Raw genomic sequence first — 11,933 nt, forward strand, 5'->3', positions numbered from 1 at the left:
GAGGCTGGGATGTGGAGGGGGAGGTAATGTACAGTATGGGAAATGGAGCAGCCAAAGAATTTATACGCATGACCCATGGACAGGAACAATGGTGTGGCGACTGCCTGAGGGAGGGGGGGAGCTGGGTGTAGAGGTGGCAAAGGGGGAAAAATCAGGACAGCTGTAATAGTATAATCAATAAAATGTAATTTTAAAAAAGCAGAGGCTGGGTCCTGGCTGGGAGGTACCATCAGTAACTGATCACGGCATGAATGAACCGATGGTGAAACAATACTTAGTGTAGAATACTCATTAAGGAGTCTAAACTAGTTCTTGAAGACATTACTCTAAGCAACCCACAGCTAGTTCGTGTTACGAGAATGTAAAGACAAAGTCACGCCTTCACTCTTGATTGAATCAAGGGCAACGCAATTCCTAGACCAAGCGCACTCTCGGAGGAAGCCCCTGTTTCCGGAACAACCTCCCCACCCTTTGACTCCGCCTCCGGGAGTCTTTCCCGCCAAAGGCTGTTAACGCCGCAAAGCATGGTGGAACAGGAGCAGGGTAGGTTTCACCAATTCCTTTGAAAGAGCCTAGGTGCTTTAAAAGGCTCATTCCTAAGGAAACTGATTATCTCTTAAGACTCTAGAGGGATTAATAACCTCTTTAACGAGGGACCCGTATCATTTTACCAAACGGCTGGTCACTCTATTACAAACCACTCGCAAATCGGAAACGCAGGGAACTTTTTTCCTTTCCCGCGGAGGGTGACGTCGCGCCTGCGTGAGCGCACTTTCGTGTACCTGTTAAGCTCTTGCGCGTGCGTACTGAGATCGAATAGCTGCTTCCTTCCGTTTCTCTTCTTCCCTCCCCCCCATATCCGTGCGCCAAGCGGATAAAGGCGCCATTTTGGAGAGGCCGTGGGAGACGTGGTGTCGCTGCGGGTTCGCTCTACTGTGCGCTAGGCTTGGTGGGAAGGCCTGTTCTCGAGTCCGCGCTTTTCCTCGTCGCCATGTCGGGAGGTGGTGTGATTCGTGGCCCGGCAGGGAACAACGATTGCCGCATCTACGTGGGTAACTTACCTCCAGATATCCGAACCAAGGACATTGAGGACGTGTTCTACAAATACGGTGCTATCCGCGACATAGATCTCAAGAATCGCCGCGGAGGACCGCCCTTTGCCTTCGTTGAGTTCGAGGACCCCCGGTGAGGCAGCCTGGGGCTTGGGGCCTTGAGGAAATCGGTTTGAGTACTTGAGGAGAGGTCCAAGACCTTAATACTAGAGAATGGGGAGGTGGGCTTTTAGGTAAGGGGCAAGATGATTGTCTATGCAGGAGTCGAGTGGGACCTGGGTCGGTTTGGCTTTTCTGGTGGCTGGGCCCTCGTGGGCATTCCCAGAGCCGTGTCGGGCTCGGAGCGGGAACCAGGCGTTGAGGGCTGGTGTAGTGGTCGCGAGCCTGGCGTGTTTCGGAGTGGGGGAGGGGCCATTCCCATTATGCAGCGCATGTGGGCTCTTTTACACCGGGTGCGCATGTGCGGGAGGCCGCTATGTCCCGGCTGAGTTAGCTGCCACTCCGGGTCCCCTTTCTTAGCCCTTTTGCCTTCTGTGGTCATGTAGAGATGCGGAAGACGCGGTGTACGGTCGCGACGGCTATGATTACGATGGATACCGTCTGCGGGTGGAGTTCCCTCGAAGCGGCCGTGGTACAGGCCGAGGCGGCGGCGGGGGTGGAGGTGGTGGAGCTCCCCGAGGCCGCTATGGCCCTCCTTCCAGGCGATCTGAAAACAGAGTGGTTGTCTCTGGTGAGTTTATTGTTAACGTGGATTCATGGAGCAGGGACAGAAACCCCTTAAAATTTTCCTTGCGGGACCAATTTGTCAAATTTTTATGCTAGGTCCTAAGTTACTTGTTTCTTGAGTGAACTTAGTAAACAAGAATTATTGCAATGAAATTTATCAAATTAGGTTGCAATTCCTTGAATATGAAGACCTTAATTTAGAAATAACTTTGGACTCATTCCAGATTTAGCTCTTTATCTAGGATCTTAAATATAATCATTAATTTAAAGTAGCCTTTGTTCTAATGTGATTTTTTAGTTTAATATGAAATTTAGGGTAATTGGTATTGAAAAAATCACTTTTTCAGGACTGCCTCCAAGTGGAAGCTGGCAGGACTTGAAGGATCACATGCGTGAAGCAGGTGATGTATGTTATGCTGATGTTTACCGAGATGGCACTGGTGTCGTGGAGTTTGTACGGAAAGAAGATATGACCTATGCAGTTCGAAAACTGGATAACACTAAGTTTAGATCTCATGAGGTAGGTTATACACTTATTCTTTTCTTTGTCCAGAATTGGATACAGTGCTTAACAGTGGAATTTTCAGGTAAGATTCAGACAAGCAGTGTCCAAGTAAAGTGCCAGATTTCTGGTTTTTAGCTACATTGTACTCATTCAGCATGCCTGAAGACAGGTAAAAGCTTAGATGTTTCAATCGAAAGTTCTGTCTATTCAATAGGGAGAAACTGCCTACATCCGGGTTAAAGTTGATGGGCCCAGAAGTCCAAGTTATGGAAGATCTCGTTCTCGAAGCCGTAGTCGTAGCAGAAGCCGTAGCAGAAGCAACAGCAGGAGTCGCAGTTACTCCCCAAGGAGAAGCAGAGGATCACCACGCTATTCTCCCCGTCATAGCAGATCTCGCTCTCGTACATAAGATGATTGGTGACACTTTTTGTAGAACCCATGTTGTATACAGTTTTCCTTTACTCAGTACAATCTTTTCATTTTTTAATTCAAACTGTTTTGTTCAGAATGGGCTAAAGTGTTGAATTGCATTCTTGTGTAATATCCCCTTGCTCCTAACATCTACATTCCCCTCATGTTTGGTAAATTGTATTTTGAGTGATGTCATAGACAGGATTGTTTAAATTTAGTTAACTCTCCATGCTCTTCAGACTGTGATATTGTGTAAATGTCTATTCTGCTCTGGTTTGTGTGAACTGGGATGTTGGGGGTGTTTGTGGCTATCTTACCTGGGGAAGTTCTTATGTTTATCTTGCTTTTCATGTGTCTTTCTGTAGACATATCTGAAGAGATGGATTAAGAATGCTTTGGATTAAGGATTGTGGAGCACATATCAATCATTTTAGGATTGTCAAAAGGAGGATTGAGGAGGATCAGATCAATAATGGAGGCAATGGTATGACTCCAAGTGCTATTGTCACAGATGAAATTGGCAGTATTGACCTTATACTAAAAAGCAAGGGTTAAAAATTATTATATGCACCTACTTTAAAACACTTGCAAACATCTTTTGCAGTTATCTTAGCTACAATTGCTTTGCTCTTTAAACCTTGGCAATTGTGGCAAAATTACAGTGCCCATTTTGTAACAATTTATTTTGCTCCCTTCCCCCCTCTTTTGTTTTAATAGGGACTAATGTGGGAAGAACTGGCTAATTTGTCACAGTGATTAGTTACAACTGTTAATGTGTGACCTGCTGTTGGTGTACATGTGGGTACAGGGTGTCTTTAATTCCAACCAGATAGAGTATAATATCAATACTGCTAAATATGCATGTCCTGTGTGACTGATATAGCGTTGCTATTTCATTTTTTTAAGACAAAATGAAAGCAAATTATAGAATTCCAATGTATTGGTGTAGATAATCTAGTTGGGAATACTTCTAAGTCTCACCTTCCCCTTTAAACTAATATTCATAATTGACTCGTTTAAAATACTTTTAATTTACAAATTAAATTGCAAACGGGAGCATTAGATTTAGTTTAGACTTAGGGTCTGTAACAATACCGGTAAACGTCAACTACATAATTTTTGCAACCACAAAACCTGTAATACGCTGTACAATAACAAATGTTGGCATTATCAGTTGAACTGTAAATATAAAATGCTTCTTCCAATTAGTCTCTATGATGATTAAGTTTCTAAAATTTATCTGAACACCATTCAGAAACTTGTTTTGGGGAATTTGATAGTTATTGATGTACATCTGTTAAACTGATGACAGACATAACTCATCATTCCCCAGAAACCTTTTTTGATTACAGTATCTAACATTTTGCCTCCTCTTTTTTGGTTTTGCTGGTTATAAAGGTTTGGATTGGAGAGGGCTCACTGGATCCCAATCCTTGGAGCTGGATCATTGGATTCAAATCATAATGTGGATAGGATAGGGAGGATGAATAACAAGGATTCATGGAGCGGGATCAGATTACCAGGAACATAGGAGTGGATTCCTGCCCCAACCAAACCGCATTCGTGTGGATTTCTTTCTTTTTCTTTTTTTTTTTTTTATTCAACTTAATTGGCTATTCCAAAGATTTTTTTTCTCTATTTTTGACGATTGGAGCCCTTAAGATGCACGATGGAATTGTGTTTTGCATTTTTGGTAAAAGGAGCAAAGCGAGGACCTGGAGATATACTATACGCTGGAGCAATCTCCTTGGAAGGATTCAGCACGAGTAGATGGTAAACATTTAAAGGGGAAAGGGGGGTTTTGTTTAAAATAGTAAATCAGTAAGTCATTTCTAAATTTAAAGAAAACAAAATTGGTGTTGAAGAATAAGTAGGTTTCCAATTGGCTGTTGCCGTTTTTCTTTGAAAAATAAACATTTTTTAAAAAACTGCATGGTTGTCCTTTTTCATCTTGTAAGATTTTAACTGGGTGTATCAGTTAATACTTTAAATGGATAAGATTCTGACTTGCATTTATGTTTGGTAAATTAAAGGTTCTTTAAAGGTAATCTCTAATGGCATTAACCAATTTTTGTTAATTGTAATAACATTCAGGAAAAGATAAGAAAATGTGGGAAAGACAATTGTGTATGTAATATGGTAGATGAGGGGGATGATCTAGTCTCTGAAAAATAAGCTTCCCATACTTTGATTTTAAAAAGTTAGTAAAATTCAGATGCTGCTTATTTTTGGTGATCACCTAGATAACAGACTTTTATGCAGAATTGAGTGGTGACTGGTAAATGTTAACTTGGAGATACCTTTTGAGATTCTCAGTGAACCTCATCTCAAAAATTGTTAAGTATTAAATGTTTAAATTCAGCACACGTTAAAGCTTTCAACACAATTTGTACTTTTTGAAATCTGAATAGAACATTAGAAAGACAACTGCTTATTTGAGTGTGTTGTTTCTAATAAAAAGCTGGGCATTCTTAAAAATTTTGCTTTGTAAACTTTTCAACTCTTAAGGTTATTCAGTATCCAAAACATACCAAAGCAGTGATTATATCTTATAGTCCACTAGTTTTTGTATCTTGTTACTTGACAGTCCTTGGTTTTAAATTTTCAATTTGCTTGAATTGAGGGGATTTTTACCTAAAATCCCAAATGGTCTCATTTCCTGAACAGCTAGTCACTACCATCAAATCACTTTTTTTTCTGCATACAACTAAATACTAATATTTCCCTTGAGGTCTAATGATATTGGAAGCTGAATTTAAGACAGCTGTTCATGTGACATAATTGCAAACCTATGGAAAACTGGAAATATTCTTTGTAGTGGAGGAAATTTGTCCCAAGATTTGCATATGGTCACCTAACCAGTACATACATGTAAGTGAACTTTGTGGAATGTCAGGAGGAAGAAAAGGGTATTAAATTCAAAACTAGGATTGATGTACATTAAGGAAGTAATCTGTTACATTCAAAATAAGTTCAAGAAGCAGATTTACTAAAGCAGTTACGTTTTCCATTCAGATGTTTTCAGGGTGGCATGGCCATAGACAAGTTGCATTACGTGTGCAGAGTACTTTTAAAATATTTTTAAATGACATTTAATTCTGGGAAGGTAAATGGGGGGTAGATTTAAATAAGCCTGGGTTCATTTGTATTCACTGAACATTTGGTAACAGGATCAAAATGAAAAACCTTCACTCAAGGTTGAGTACATTTAAGCTAAGTTGAAAGATGAGCTCTTCTAAAAGTTTTAGTAGTTTCAACCCTAGATTGAAATGAGATAGAAAACATTTCTTGTCTGGTATATCAGCTGTTTGAAGATTAGAGAGGACTTAGTGTGTGTTTGCAAAAGATAGAGGGAGGGGCACAGGTTTTGCAGTTAATACCAAGACAGCCCAGGGCTGTGAGGGGAGATGGCCCTTAAACCTCTACCAAAATGGGCAGCTGTTAGAAGAAAGCCACCATTTTGGAACTAAAAAGACTGGCTTGGATTTTCCCACTTCCTATTTGTTTCTCCTTAAGAATATTGTAGGGAACCTATCATTAGTTTATTTTCTAACCAAGGAAAAACTTAAAGCTAAGAAGCACCTATTTTTCATAACATCAGATTGAATAACCCATCTTGCTGTTCAGCCCACATTCTGGAAACAAAAGGTAAGAAGCCCATTTTTTGATTCCTGTTTGGGATCTGAATTTTTAAATTAAGTTTAATTTCTTAATGTTTGAAATATGAACAGGTTTCCCTCATTTAAAATGTTCTGTTTTCTACTTCAGTTTTTGAGTGCATATATCCACTCAGGCTTAAGTGCAATATGATTCTAGAATTTCAACTTTTGAAACATCTTGCTCATTAGGGCTGGTGTTTTTCAAGTTTTTTGTGAAGATGAATTCATATGTGCCTTTTTGCTTTGTATATGAAGTTGTAATGAAATTACACGTGAAATGTTTTATGTATGTATCAGAAATAGTATTGAGAGAAAAAGACTGAGGTTCTATTGTAACATAACTGTCCTTTCGTTTAACTATTATAGTGTGAACAGTGCAAAGACAAAATGGGTTCACAATCTTACCCAAAAAACATTGAAAACATTTTGTTGAACTAATGTAAAACCTGATGAGTGATGCCTTGTTTTGTACTTACTGTGACTACTTGTCTTGCAGAAATACTGATGTATTTCATTATACAGTAGCCACAGGCTTTATTGAGGGTGTTATATTTTATATAGGGTCTATATACCATACCTTTGTAAAGTGTAAACACTTCTGAATTTCAGTTACATCTGTCCCCAAGAGTTTGGAAAAGGGAATGTAGAATTATAGTAGAATATGTGGGACTAAAACTTGTGTAGCTTTGTGAGTAAAAAACCTGTTACGTGGATTCTTCATTAATTGGGATGCAAGTTCCTTATCTTTTTAGGCTGAAACAGCCAAAAGGTTTTTAAAAAGTGACTCACATTTCATATTCTGCTGTAATGGACTCAAAACATTCATACTCCACTGAAGGAAATATTTTGGCATCCTAGCATACAGGGGAATGCTACATTCTTTTGGGGTAGGTCCCCCCCCCCCCCCAGTACTTTACAGAAACATCGATCATTCTGATCCTGAAGGAAAGGCTGGGATTGGCATGAAGTAAAAAGATTATAAGGAAACATGTTCATTTTGTCTATATAACAAAGTAATCTTGGCAAAAACTTGCTTTAAATACAGGCCCACAAAGTTAAAATTATACCTAAATCAGCACTTGCTCTTGTCACTGAGAACTTCAGGGATGCTTCTCTAACTTTAAAAGCCATACCAGACAACCCTGAAGGTGGTACCAGGGAGAGAAGTCATCTGTGCCTTTGCTTACTAAGGAGGTCACCGTTTAAGTAGATGGAACATAGGTAGATGAAAGAACACTGAAAGAAGTGCAGCAGGTCAAGTGTTTTCATCTTAAAAAGTACAAGGGAGTTAACCCAACCACTAGGTTAAAAAGTGTCTTAACTCCTGTCACTATATACCTTTGAAGTGTCATTTATCAACTATTGATAGAATTATCAATGTGAAGAGAGTGGGAATTGAGAGCCTTTTGAATGAAATGTCAGATTTGCAGGGATGCCAAATGTCTAAGTGACATTTTTAAAAATTGAACTTTCCTATTTGGGTAAATGCTAGGGGAAATCACAGCCACTAGAGGGAGCTATGATGCAAAATCAACCAGGAAGTCCCTACTGTAAACGAAGCCGACCATCTAAACATCCAACAGCTCTGAAGTTTGGGTTGGGGGGAGGTATTGATAAGTTTTCTTACTATAACTTTTACCTCATCTGTTGGGCAAAATCCTTTGACTTGGATCTGTTTAGGTTTTGACTAGACCTTGAGTACTGAGCTTACATAAACCAGAGAAGTACTTACAGGTCTTGGGAGAAAATACTGAGGACATGAATCTGCTTGTACATCTTGAGGTATGGAATAGTAAAACCAGGAGTGTAAGAATTGGCTGCAGGAGTAGATGTGCTGAAAAAAAAAACAGGTCTTGGAAAAAAATTGGTCATGCTACCAGAAAATATGCTTTCAGAAACCTTTAGTTTTTAACGGTGTGAAAGTTTCTGGAGTGATCTTATTTCTCAGCATTACTAAGGTTTGTAATTGTTAATGTGTCTTTAGAACCTGCTTGTTAGGTTGGCCTTTTCTATTTTCTAGGCTTTGCTTAAGTAGGCACAGAGTATCTTGTGATCAGAAAGTCAGTACACACTTATCTTCATGTGTTTCTTTAATGCCATTTTATTTTAAGCTGAAAATTATTGGGGATTAGTACTTAAGCATTTGTTGTTCATATCATTTCCCTCTCCCAACTTTACATTGCAAAAATGTAAAGGGCACAGACTTCAGTGTTCAAAACTTGTGCTTTGAAGAATACACAGAAGACGACAAAGGTATTTTCCCAGGACAGAAGTAAGGTTACACAATAGAGGTTACCCTGCCTGCTGAACGTTTTACATAGCATGTGAGACTGCAGAGGGTGGTTGCTGACCAGCAGCTTTGCTACAAATTGGGTTGAGAGTATTGAAGGTACAGCAGATTGATTGTGCCTGTCCTTAATCCTAATATTGTTAGCTCCGATGTCTTATTTAACTTAAGAGGCACTCAATCCAAAATTGTACAAAGGAAAATCCAGAATTCCCTTTGTAAAAGAAAAAACCTAGAATATTGTTAAAGGGGCAAAAGGCATGGATGAATCAGACCCTATATAGGGTGCTGGATATCAAAGGAGTCTTGATGTACCTTTGTAAGTTTGGGGTAGGCTTTCAGATTGCTGTAGTTACTAAAATTTAATACTTAGAAATGGACTGCTACATCAGACAAAAGATAACTTACAGCCTTTAAATAGGACTTGAAAATCCTGGGCTGAATGTCTCACCCTTGAAGTGGCATGACTTCTTGGCAGCCGTCCGTCTCGAGAGACGATGGTGTAGCTTCTTAAGAGTCTATCTGCACTGCCGAGAATGGCTGTGCAGTCCAACTCGGGAGTGACACGGTATCTGTCTCCTCCTGTGTTAAATCGACATCTTGTGATGACGCTGGAGTGTCCTCTCCAGTGAAGCTGAAGCTACAGAGCCTGGGCAGGGTGATATGGAGGGTCTGCTGTTGCCCATGCAGCAGACCCAGTGGCATGACTAGGAATTTGAGATAGAACATCTCTGTAGTCAAGGCCAGATTGACAGAAGTCCATTGTTATACTCACTCTGAATCCAGCTGCACCAACCATTGTTGCTAGAATTAACTTTGTAAAGTGAAAAATTTATTGTCACCACTAAAATTATTGGAAACCTCATTGTCTGGAGGACACACTCCTTAGAAAGGCAGAGTCGGGTCTTAGTAACCTGGCACCCAGAATTTGGCATTTTCCAGCATTTTTTTGTTTGGTCCTGTACTTCCTGCAGTGTCTATCATCTCTTCATTTAGAGAAGTATAATTTATCATGAGCAGTACTTAAGAAATCACCTGAAAACTTGGGCACAGACATGTGTCTGTGTCTCTAGTGTGCCATACATCACCTAGTTTGCTCACTCTGCAATTTTCTTCATGAGTTTTTATTTTCTAAGGAACCAAGACAGTACCTGGCACATGATAAATACTTAATTGAAAAGGCACTGTTGGTCCTTGCTCTGTATTCCCACATAGAATTAATACTTTATCTTAAAAATTAAGTCATTCTGCCTTGTTATCAGTGAGTTGTTCATACCATAATCTCTTACCCTTTTCTCCTAGGTATACAGCACAATGCTTTTGCACTGAGTTGACATTCAAAAGATGAATTATTCAACTCAATTGCTTTGGGAGAGAAACCTAAAAAATTGAATTATAAATTTAGTTACAAAATAAACCAAGAGTGACAGCCACATCTTCAGACTAGAAATGTGAAATGGTTAGCAGTACAGCAAGCACACTACAGCGAAGAAAACTAAAAATGACTCCTTTGTCCTTGGGTGATAGTCAAGTTCTATGACTTTTAATATAACCGGTTCTTTGCCATTGTATCTATGGCTTAAGCTAGGCTATAGAGATGTGTTTTCTTGTCAGAGTTCCTTAAAATTCCATTCGGGTTTGTCCACCATCTCCATTTGCCATATCAGCATTCTCTGTGCACCCAAAATGTACTACTAAAATGTTTCAGCTTGTTTCACTGACTCCAGTCTCCATCCTGGCCTTCAGGTCTGAACTTCCTAAAACCTGTCACTTCACTTAATCTGAATCAGCACTCAGTCACATCTTCCCCTGCTCTGGTTGATCTGCTAAATACTTCATTGAACATGCTTGTTTTTGCTTATGTGTATTTGCTTGTGTTTTCAGACTTCTTCCCCTAACTTACCAGTCATCCTGCAGCTTTAAATCCTGATCATCCTCAAGTTAAAGTTCATTTCTGCAACTATAAAAAGCAAGCTGCCAAACCCAAGTAATAGTTGTCTTTGTGATGCATCTAGTCTCAAAATTTATTGTAGAATGTTTTGTATTAATTTTTCATACCCTATGGAATTTTTGTAATATTTGTATTTCCCAATGAGCCAAATGCAATGCTGACAGTTTAATAAATATTGATTGAATGAGATGGAAAGAATGTAGTACTTCTTAAAAGCAAAGCACTATATGGAAGCCTATTTCACAAACGGTAAACTGGATGGATTATTGGAGAAAGCAATTTTAATTCTAACATTGCATTAGATAATTTCTAATTAGCGAGGAAGTGCAAATTAGTTGAAATGCTAGCCTAAGCCTCTCCTATAATTGGAAAAGTAAATGCTTCCCCAAAAATCAATCTTGCAAGTAAAAAAGTTATTTTGTTGCAAGCTGTGTTCACTTCTTAATATTTATCAAGAGTTGGTGCCATTGTCTCATTAAAAGAGGAGCAGTTCCCTCTCAATGCTTCCTCCTAGGTCTCCTATTTAAAGATTAAGCTTGTTTATTACAGAAAAGTCTTAAGTCACTTCTGAATTTAGTGATCCTGTCTCAATGAGGATTTCTGCAGATTTTTCAATGGGATTGCATCATTTTGGTTCTTTTTTATTATTCCATAAAGGGATTCATATACAGAAAAGTTTTACATAGAGAGAAAGAGTGAAGAAACCAGATGGTATATTATTTCCTTGGTTTGGGGCAGTCTTAATATTATTCCAGGCTCCTGACCCCAGTCTTTATGCTTATAGAGGATGAACTAGCCTAAGCAATTCTCCAGAAGCCAAGAGACTGCAAACATTTAACAACACGTCCACATCCTACGAACATCCCCATTTGGCCATTAAAAATTCTTCCACCCCTTCATGAGCAGCTAAAGACTTGTGCATTCTTGGACTAATTGCACTGTATTTGTTTAGCTTTCTTCAGCATGTTTATATAATGACATGTAGTTTGTGTACTTAATGTTGTCTTAAGCTGTTTAGTTTCATGTACATGTGTTTTCTTTACCTCAGCTACATGGTAAACTTATAGAACAAGGGCTGTGTGAAAAGCTCTGACACTTCCATGGTGCCCAGTATGCTAGTATGTACCTTAAGAAAATTTTATGAATAAGTAAATAGGTTCACAAAATCCTAGGCAGATGTACCCCATAGCTTAGATCTGATATGTACTGTGGTCCTCCAGTCAGATTGGGCTTATTCCCAAAGTGACTTTGCTACCTTTATATTTTTAATGGAGAATTTCCAGGGGAAAATGCAAGGACGTAGGACAGAAATACCTTATTTTTACTGAAAGGAGCAGCTAAT

At 39.2% G+C, this 11,933-nt stretch overlaps 1 protein-coding gene across 3 annotated transcripts; it reads left to right on the forward strand.

Annotated features, from left to right (window-relative positions):
• Positions 1-914: 914 nt before the first annotated feature.
• On the forward strand, positions 915-4,298 carry SRSF1 (serine and arginine rich splicing factor 1). Of its 3 annotated transcripts, none has more exons than XM_090291926.1 (4): positions 915-1,185; positions 1,598-1,782; positions 2,126-2,298; positions 2,481-4,298. In XM_090291926.1, the coding sequence occupies exons 1-4, from the start codon at positions 992-994 to the stop codon at positions 2,805-2,807; spliced, it is 879 nt and encodes a 292-aa protein (XP_090148052.1). In that variant the 5' UTR covers positions 915-991; the 3' UTR covers positions 2,808-4,298. The 3 variants fall into 3 exon arrangements, with proteins under 3 accessions (XP_090148052.1, XP_090148051.1, XP_090148049.1); XM_090291925.1 differs by having other exon boundaries at positions 3,060-4,298; XM_090291923.1 differs by having other exon boundaries at positions 2,498-2,750.
• The last annotated feature ends 7,635 nt before the right edge of the window (positions 4,299-11,933 follow it).

Source organism: Furipterus horrens, unplaced genomic scaffold, assembly GCF_987537825.1.
Source record: "Furipterus horrens unplaced genomic scaffold, mFurHor1.1.pri manual_scaffold_11, whole genome shotgun sequence".
Classification (NCBI taxonomy): domain Eukaryota; kingdom Metazoa; phylum Chordata; class Mammalia; order Chiroptera; family Furipteridae; genus Furipterus; species Furipterus horrens.

Bases quoted from the DNA above. Each gene is read 5' to 3' on its own strand.
- SRSF1 (XM_090291926.1), top strand. From the start codon at position 992: ATGTCGGGAGGTGGTGTGATTCGTGGCCCGGCAGGGAACAACGATTGC. The intron at 1,186-1,597 runs GTGAGGCAGCCT...GTGGTCATGTAG, and splicing joins GTTGAGTTCGAGGACCCCCG to AGATGCGGAAGACGCGGTGT. The intron at 2,299-2,480 runs GTAGGTTATACA...TTCAATCGAAAG, and splicing joins CTAAGTTTAGATCTCATGAG to TTCTGTCTATTCAATAGGGA.